The sequence below is a fragment of the Carassius auratus genome, chromosome 23 (assembly GCF_003368295.1).
Source record: "Carassius auratus strain Wakin chromosome 23, ASM336829v1, whole genome shotgun sequence".
Lineage (NCBI taxonomy): Eukaryota > Metazoa > Chordata > Actinopteri > Cypriniformes > Cyprinidae > Carassius > Carassius auratus.
Genome location: NC_039265.1, coordinates 15,556,738 through 15,566,715, shown reverse-complemented (window position 1 = coordinate 15,566,715; position 9,978 = coordinate 15,556,738). Strand labels below are relative to the sequence as shown.

General features: G+C 37.9%; 1 protein-coding gene and 1 long non-coding RNA gene across 2 annotated transcripts; one reads left to right on the top strand and one right to left on the bottom strand.

Annotated features, from left to right (window-relative positions):
- Positions 1-1,577: 1,577 nt before the first annotated feature.
- LOC113041764 (uncharacterized) lies at positions 1,578-2,193 on the bottom strand. The gene is made up of 2 exons (XR_003275467.1): positions 2,108-2,193; positions 1,578-1,920 (listed from the first exon to the last, which is right to left on the bottom strand). It is a non-coding gene; the product is annotated as an uncharacterized LOC113041764 (long non-coding RNA).
- Positions 2,194-3,230: 1,037 nt separating this feature from the next.
- birc5b (baculoviral IAP repeat containing 5b) lies at positions 3,231-4,264 on the top strand. Its single transcript, XM_026200399.1, has 4 exons — positions 3,231-3,419; positions 3,586-3,695; positions 3,850-3,967; positions 4,102-4,264. Exons 1-4 carry the CDS (start codon positions 3,294-3,296, stop codon positions 4,180-4,182), a joined length of 435 nt encoding a protein of 144 aa, XP_026056184.1. The 5' UTR covers positions 3,231-3,293; the 3' UTR covers positions 4,183-4,264.
- The last annotated feature ends 5,714 nt before the right edge of the window (positions 4,265-9,978 follow it).

Genomic DNA, 9,978 nt, shown 5'->3' with positions numbered 1-9,978 from the left:
TGACATGACTAAATTAGGAAGACTATATGCTGAACACTCCATGAGACGTATCACATCTCCTATACTATTAATCTATGTCTTGCATGCTATGTATATCAGAAATGCCATAGTACATGAATAATTTTAACCCTGAAAATATAAATAAGCTTCAGTGTTCTTAGTGTGTTATAAACATATGAGTACACACGAATGCTATACATTTCTGCCTGTGTGGCAAAAAGAATCTCCAGGGAAAAAGTTTGCATTTGGATGTGTTTACTTGAGACTGCAAACAGAAATAGATATTAGTGGATGTTCTTACCTGTACCCCACATGAAACCCTCTTCCTCTGACTGTTTCTCGTCCTCTCGTCTCCTCTTTCTGCCTCCGAGGGTCTTTCCACTAGCACCCTGACACCACAAACTCCCCGTAGAAACCTTTGCTGGCATGAACAACGGATCGTCCGGACCCAGTTTTTTTGAAGCTCCGGGAATATTTGGAGCCAAAATAGTCCTGATGAATTCACGGGAGTGTCTCCTGCACAAAGTATCACACAGTCACATAGAGACACGCATTTCCCTCTTTTAGCCCATCCCACTCTCAATCTCACCACACTGAGAATACAGGACAAGTGCACGAGATTCCAGCAGATAATCACACCAGGACCTTAATAAGTAAGGACAACCGTGTGAGGAAGGGGAGAGGAGGAGAACGAAGAGGAGAAGGAGGGAGTGGGAGAGAGAGAGTGAGAGAGTGAAGAGTCAAGTGTCAATGAAGCATGGATTGGGATGAAGGCTGGGCAATGTGAGACACATACCTGATAGCTGGCAAGATGTAACCGGCTTTAATCCTTCCCAGGAATGGTGTGATGAAATCCAACTGGAACATCCAGGTCTTATTTTATAATATAGATAACTTTATAACTGGTAGATAAGTAGATAACTGTCATTGCATGACAAATTATTTACATTGAAAAAATGCAGCCTCTGTGTTTTGCTTTTTATGTCAATGGTGCCACTCAAGTTTGGGAATGTTGCAACTGGAGAAGGATTTAAGGAAAATTCAGCAGTAAAAGAAAAAGCCAGTGAATAATATCAATATTTCATCCATACAAATTATTTCCAATTAATTTAATACATTCCAGGTTGTAAATATGAACTTTTAAATATGCACGCATCTCAAGAGCTTCACAATAATTCAATTGTGACAACATTTTGCCAAATCTATCTCTTGGGAGAAAATTGTATAAAGTCATTTAATTTTGTTTGTTTAATTAAAAAAAACAAATAATAATAATAATAATAATAATAATAATAATAATAATAATAATAATAATAATAATTGCTATTATTATTGTAAATATAGCTTGCTGTTTAATTAATATTTGTTTATTTATCTTTCAGTTAAAACAACATAACAACAACAGTCATTGTTTTTTGCTAATGATATGGTGAATAAAGAAGTATTATAATTACTATTAAATATGGTTGATTTATTATTTATTTATTTATCTTTCAATAAAACAACAACACTAATTCTTATTACTATTTAAATTGTGATAAATAAATATAAAAATTATTCAAATTCTCACGATCAAATGTTGTTTAAGTGACTTTTATTTGTTTATCTTCCAATACACAAACAAACAAACACAATCTTGTCTTGCAATTGGAGAAGTATATCAGGAAAATTCCTGTCATGTTGAAGCTGTGGCAACAAACCCAATTAATAAAATAAACATTATAGCCAGGCAAAGCAATTCCAGTCAGTTCCATCTACAGTGTGGCTCGGGTGAAGTATTTACTTTGTGGTTTTGGCCGAGCCACACACAAGATGGAGGCCATACAACAGCTGATGGTGATGTATTCCCACTTAACTTCTGTGATGAGTCCTGAGCAGCCGACTGCAAATTAGAAGCAACTCCAGTGTGGGGTCTCTCGCCTGAAACAAATACGGCAAATGTCATGTCTGCCATGAAACTCTAGCCTGAATATTAAGTGACAAACTATCACCGCAAAAGAGGGAACAAGCAGCCACAAATCTTCTCGAAATCTCAGAATCTTACAAATCATTTCACAGAAAAACATATTTTAGACTTAATATGACCATCCCAGTTGAGTGATCTCACCTTCGCTTTTCAAACAGATTCACATATTAACAGCAGAATTTGTTTGTGAAGCACAAACCAAAAGTCACAGGGAAGTTCCTATCAGATGAAGGGCAGAGAGGGGTGGAGGGGCCACTTTTTCGAAGCAGTAAGCACATTTCAGCAGCCTGGTGCAGTAAGATACAGTTACAGAACATGGTGACAGCAACAGAGCCTCTCCCTATGCCCAGCAGTCATAAACAGCTTCCAAACACTCACATCGCAAACCATTAATGTTGTCTGCAACTCACTATGATCTCACTTTATGGTGTATGTATTGGCTTACAGTAATTGGTCGGGTCCAAGTAACAAGGGAAACAACTTGCTGAGACCTCTAGACTAAAGTTTGTGTCTAGTAAACAGCTGATGATGTACAGCCTGTGGGAATTTACTATTTGTACTGCAGAACTAGTGTGCTGTCTTTAGCGGTTAACTACATAACACAGGAATCTTTACAAGGCTTGTTAAGGATTATGCTTGACATGAGGTCTCCATTCCAATGCATTTACTCTGTGGTTTTATAGCATATTATAAAATTCAGTGTTATGGAACTCACAAAAGAATTCAAAATGACTTAAAAACGTAATTTTTCTTCATTAAATTATTTTATTATTATTTGCATGTGTGTGTGTCTGTGTGTGCGCGCGCGTGGTCCTGGTTTTCCATATGATTTGGCGACCAAATGTCCCAACAAAGATAAATTGCGGGAATTTATTTATTTATTTATTTATTTATTTATTTTTCACATCAGGAATCAAGCCTACAGAAAACATACAGAAATATATTTTTGAAAATGTTATTTTAAAGCAGAAAGTTAAACGAAACCTTTTCAGTCAGTGAATTTCAATTTGTGCGTGTTTACGTTCATCCAGCAGAGGGAGACATCACACTATTTATTCAAACGTGTGACATAAACTTTACTAGTTTCAGTGAACATAATTTTTGTGCGAAATGTCCGTTTAAATAATACAATGCAATACACGTCCGTAAGTCTACAAGAGTAACATCACAAATTTTAATGTCATTTTACAGCGATGTTTTTCTTTTTCGTTTATCCTCTGATCAGCTGCCAGCGATTCATCAATCAATAAGCTCCAACCAATTAAACATCCACTTTCAGCCAGGATTATTGTGGGGAGTTGAGTTGCAGTCTGGTGGTGCTTCAGAAATGTCTAACGCAGAAGTCATTGCTTCCCGACTTTTGACGTTTAATCAGATGTATAGTTATGAAAAGCGACTACAGACTTTTTCCGAGTGGCCTTTTCGAGAAGATTGCCAGTGCACACCAGAGTTGGTGAGTGTGTCGAGAAAAAAGCTTGAGAGAGAGCAAGTTAAACTAGACTAGCCTCATAATAAATAAAAGTCAAATTGACAGCACTGTTTTGAGTATATGCACTTTCACAATCCACTGCTGCTTTTATTAAAAGATGTAATGAAGATCCTCTGAATCCTTTCTTCAGATGGCCAAGGCAGGTTTTGTGCACTGCCCTAGTGAGAATGAGCCAGACGTAGCCTGCTGTTTCTACTGTCTCCGAGAGCTGGAGGGCTGGGAGCCAGAAGACAACCCCTGGTGAGCTGCAGCAGCACACTTTTATAATCTACTATGGCCATTGTTTTTCTGAGCACATTGTTTATTTCTTTGTGCTGGTGTAAACCTGAGATTGTAACAATTGACTTTGAGTGGAAAAGGGGAAAAGTTTTTATAGACTGTCCTTAACATTAAGGTCTGAACACGCCAAGCGCTCCCCCAACTGTGCCTTTCTTCATATGAAAAAGACATTTGATAAGCTCACAGCCATTGAGTACTTTCAGCTGGAACAGGAGCGGCTTCGCATCTACATTGTAAGTGTGAATGCTTTCGTGGTGTACAAACTTTCTTTTTTTCTTGTATGTGTGTTTATATGTAAAATAACTTTTAGTACTATTGATAAAATGTAGGCCTATGTATTAATCTGTTTAACTGATTTCCTCCTTAGAAGAAGATGGGTCACAGGAAGATAGCCTTCTTTCGTGATGAGGTGGAGACCACTAGTAAAAACCTGAGAGCTCTTATTTGATATCTAGTGAGGCTAAATTATTTTAATGGTATACTGTTTGTGAACTTGCACCAATAAATTAAGTGTTTTTATGTTCCATAAATGGGTTTTTGTTTATTTTTATTTTTTTATTTTTTTTATGCCTGCTGCTTTGGACTCTTGAAGCTGATTGTTCAGACGATGTGTGAATTGGGAAGCATGTCCCTTCTTTTGCTCCACCTACAGTATTTGTAAATGATGACCACAGGTTTTAGTGCTTTAACAGAACATCAATAAGTATTCAACACTATTCTAGTTATGTAGCTCAACTTGCTACTTTTTCTCTTTTGTGAGACCTTCTGCCATCCAAACTTGACCCTGGGCAGATGGCCCTAAGCCCCTCCCTCTCAATACCAACTGTTGCCCCATGACATCTGTCACTGTGTGTATGGTAGTGGAGGTGGGGGAAAAACCAAGTCTACCACTGGAGGGCTCTGTGGGCTCTGGTACTGAGGATTGACAGTTATTTTGAGGTGCAGAGAGGAAATAAACAATGTCCATTATGAAATTTCATCCCTGTGCTGGTGTTCTTGGATGAATGCTATCCCATATTTTGAAATCAAATGTGAGGCATTCTTTAGTGATAACTGTATAAAGAGCTTTAGTTTGTGTGTTTGGGATGGGGCAGGCAAGGGATTAAAGATGCTATCCCATCTCCCCCTTCCTATGCCCTGGATTACTGTCTAATGCAACACTCTGGACACTGAGCCCTGATCAACTGCTTAATTCTCCTTTATCCGCTCGCAACCAAGCAAATAGGAAAATAAGACCTTTTCAACAACAAAAAAAAAGAAGTGATGTAAAACTCATCTAGAGGAGGAGCTCAGAAGAGACCCCTTTAAATTCTGAAAATAACAATGGTCTGAAATCACAGTTTTGATTTCGTGTAGTTGCATCATTATGTGGAAGTTGCTTTTTCACAACTTCACTAAATGTTGCATTGTCCAGCAGCTCCCTGGTTCTGGCTATATGCGTGCAGTCACGGGCGCTACAGGCATTTTGGATATGTTAAGTCTGTTAATAATTCAGTTAGCATTAACAATTAGTTTTCTGCCTTTTATCTGTAGTAGTTTTTATCCCTACATCCCATGATGCAGCATACAAATATGAAAAACTGGTGCACAGATCATCACTTCCTGTCTGATCACAGGAAATGACTGGTGTCCACACTCCACACTGACTGGGGCTTCTCTCAAAATGTGGCATATGGACAAACTGACAGATGTTCCCAACAGAAAGTTTACAACCTGAGAGTGCCATTGGGGCCCATCTGTTGCTGTGCGTGAGTCCTCCCCCTCGGCTCTCCTCATCTTACACCAGAAGAGGCTCTGCCACACACCCCTGCCTCACCTCCGCTTCAGCATCCCCTCCTTTCACACATAATTCAACTCCCAACCCATTCAGCCTTTATGACACGCTGAGCCAAATTAATGCTGAGGGACTCACCTGGAAGAGCGTAGATTAGCTCATGCAGGGGCCAAACAAAGACCTATTCTACCAATGTTTGGAACAGACAGACGGTTTAACCTTTTTATTATTTTTTTACTTATTAAAATAACCATTATATCATGTGGCAGAATGGTTTATTAGTCTGGGTGGACATGGACTTTTTGGAATTTGGAAATTTTTATGTTGTTATATAAGTAACGTCACTTGATACTAATGTCATGTACGTCCAAAGTCTGTTATCATATTCAGAATACGAATTCATGTGATGGTAATAATTCCATTTTGGAATTATTCATTAAAACTAATAAATTACTACAATACATTAATACAATACATTAATTATAAAATCTAGAAACTAGAATTATATTACATATTAAATGAATGTAATATTAACTTATTAATCAATATCATTTTGTATTGAAGTGATTATCCTCACCCAAAAGTGAAAATGGTCATCAAAAATTACTAATCCTCAAGTTGTTCCAAACTTGTAGTATTTTCTTTATTCTGTTGAACATAAAAGAAGATTTTACGAGGATTATGGATAACCAAAAGTATGGAAAAAGTGAGGGAAATAAGGAAAAAAACTAAGTCAGTGTGGAGTGGAGAGTCAGTGTTACCCAGAGTTACAGTGTTATCTTAGACATTAATAATAACATATCACAAAAGCAAATAACACAAACACACAAATATATATATATATATATATATATATATATATATATATATATATATATATATATATATATATATATATGTATGTATGTATGTGTATATATATATATATATATATATATATATATATACATTTTCTATTTTCACACACATATATATATCACACATTTTCTCAATTTCTATAATCTTTTCGGTAATTTGAAAAAGAAATTCAACATTGTTTATCAGTAAACATTTCATTTATGCAGACAGGTTTTTGTTGAACAGTTTCTCAACACAAATATTATTTTTTATGCAGAACAATATTTGTTTACTTGAGTGTATTGTCAACAAGAGTCATAAAGTGGACGTATAGCACTTTAAGATTTTTTTTATAAATGATCCTGTCTGAAACCTCCATCATCCTCTGAGTTTTCCCCACTTTAGACTTATGAAGGGCACCAGTACATCAGGCTTATACTGTATAGATTATATATATATATATATATATATAAAGATGATTGCAAATCTCAAATCTCTTTGTGACCTTTCCCCTCCTCTTTTCCATCTCTTTCTTACTTTTCCCATCCGTTTCTCTTTTACTCTCCATTAGTTTGCATGGCAATCAGTGTGAGCTAACTGCAGGCTCTCTCTCACACAGTCGGGCCCTCCTACCTTGCTTTCTTTTTTTGCCTCCTTCCATAGGGACCCCCATCTGTCCCTCCTCTCCAGCCATTGTGGGGGCTCAAAGCCGGGCCACCTCCACAATACAGTGGGCGTGTAAAGGGGGGGAGGAAGGGTAAACATGACAGCATCCCCATCCTATTAAAGGCTCTTTAACTTTGACAACCCAGCACTCTCACAAAGCTGTGAGGAGACAAGTCTCGCCTCACAATGTCACTTTAATGGCTTGTTCCACCCTTCTGTGAACTCTAACCTCTCTTTACCTTTCCTCTGCTGTGGATCGTCTTTGAATTTGGCTCGCGCTGTCACTCTTTAGTCTGATCTGATCTCACAGGGCAGGTGCACCGCCGTCTGCTGTGCTGGAAACCTATCTGGAAGAGCACAATGTGATTTTTTTCTGTCTGTTTGTCCGTCCGTCATACATCCATTCGTCAGTATCATTTCTATCTATCTATCTATCTATCTATCTATCTATCTATCTATCTATCTATCTATCTATCTATCTATCTGTCTATCTGTCTATTGGCTCATCTATCCATCATCCATCAGAATAAATCATTTCTGTCTGTCTGTCTGTCTGCTTATCTATTCATCATACATCCATCTGTCTGTATAAATCATATCTATCTATCTGTCTGTCTGTCTGTCTGTCTGTCTGTCCATCATCCATCCATGTGTCCATATCTTTCCATCTGTCTGTCGTCTGTCTGCTCGCCTGTCCTCCATCCATCCATGTCTATATCTATCTATCTATCTATCTATCTATCTATCTATCTATCTATCTATCTATCTATCTATCTATCTATCTATCTATCTATCTATCTATCTATCTATCTGTCTGTCTGTCTGTCTGTCTGTCTGTCGTCTATCTGCTCATCTGTCCTCCATCCATCCATGTCTTTATCTATCTATCTATCTATCTGTCTGTCTGTCTGTCTGTCTGTCTTGCCACTTCAGCATTTTTTATTTCCGTCTTTCTGCAAACCTCATCCACCTCCTCGCAGTTTCCTCGACCAGCTGCTTTTTAGCATACACCACCTATCAGTTTCATTGTACTCCAGTTCTGTACCTTGACCTCCCTGTTCTCCAGCCTATCCAGTGTGTTTGTGCGAGTGTGTGTGATGTGACTCATGAGGAGGAGGATCACAGCGTTAGCTGAAGCTTAAAGGCAGGGGATTACGGCAGCACAGACACTGATTAAAGCCTTCCAGCCTCCTATGGCCCCATTAATACAATCTTAATCACAATGCTTTATCCCCATCTCCCCCCTATGGATCAGGACCTTTCATTTAGTGGGAGACTGAGTTGTTTGGTCAATGGATTAGTGCCAGAGAGACAAAAAAACTGGGGAGGAGAAAAGACTGCACTTTAATGTCCCATCTTCCACTCCTCCTATATAACTTGCAATGAAAAATCACAACTTCAAACAAGATATATAATTACCTCATGCAGAAAAGGAAGATGTGCTACTGCCCCAAAAAAGTATTTGAACACTGTATAGCCACACTTTAAGAAATATCAGATTTAAATGACCTGCAGAGAATGTGAATGCCTTCAAGCCTGAATGACGTGTAACCATCTGGTGTCAAGGTAATATTCAGTGGGTGTAAGAAGTCAGTTCCCCTCAAGTTTGCACAGGTTTTCTAGCAGAGTTATCACTGGTGTTAAAATAATACTGACCATCATAAAGTCTACATATCTCTGTGTTAAATTTTACATACAAATATACAGTATATTTCGAATTGCCATTTTATAAATAAAAACAAACATCTTGTGGATTGATTTAATTTAAAGATGTTTTATTTATATAAATGCCATTTGTTTTTAAATTATATCCATTAATGCAATTAATCATTTAAAATGGCTCAAATATCTTAAGTACTATGGACTGCTGTATCAGACTGTCATCTGCCTTATCCACCTGATGTGGAGACAGGCAGAATAAATCCTTTTGAGCTATGGCTGTATTACAATAAGATTTAAAATTAATTTAGGGTCTTTTAGGGTCTTGAAATTGTCACTAAGATTATCGTAGTATCATTTTTTTTTATTATCATAAACTTTGTATGGGTGTTTGCTGTGGTACAGAGGTCACAGCAATGACCATCTGCCTTGGGAAAGTTCAACCATCTTCACATGCCTTTTCATTTTTTTCTAGGACATTTCTCCTCTGCGCCTTGCAGCTGACAACTCTGAAATCGTTCCCTTATTTCAGCCCTGCTGAGTTCTGCACAGACGGCTGCTGTATTGGCAATGAACAATGCCAAAGACTCTAAAACATCTTGTATACTTTGTATAACTTCTGTGGGTGGTACACTGCACAGTTTTTTGAGTAACTTGCTGAGATTGCAGTGGCATCAAATGTTTTTAAAGCGAATATTTTCTCCAAACAAAGTCTGATAGGTTTAAAATAAAATATATGAATGAATAAGTTGTTGAGGACATTGAAAACATTCTAATCTAAATCTAATATGGTAAACTCAACACTAAAATAAGCTACAGGTTAAGAGTCACATTTAATTTTATTTCTAATAATTTGTTCTCAATTAAAGTGCCTCTTGAAGGCACAGCTTGAAAACCTTCTATGCACTTGACTCCCTCTATTCTGTCCTCTCCTCATCTTCAGCTGCTCTCACCATCTCAGCGTGTGGAACTATGTGTCATTCCGATGCCCAGCTGACCCACAAGAGGACAGGGAAAGGGGTCACTCAAGAATAAGGCCTTGTTCACCTCCTCTGTTTTGGTTTACTCCCTCTCCCACTTTCTTTTTTCCCCTTGCTCTCTCTCTCTCTAGTTTGGCCCCAGCTGTCCATCAGCCCCCCGCAGTTCTCCCAGCTGTCTCGGCTCTCCGAACGAACAGCCTCACAACAATACAGGTCAGAGGTTGAGAGAAAGAACACACTGCACTTACAATAGACCAGTGGCGCCCACTAAAACAATCGCTCCCTTTTTCTCCTTCACTTCTCTCGCCTTGCCAAGGCTGGAAAAGAC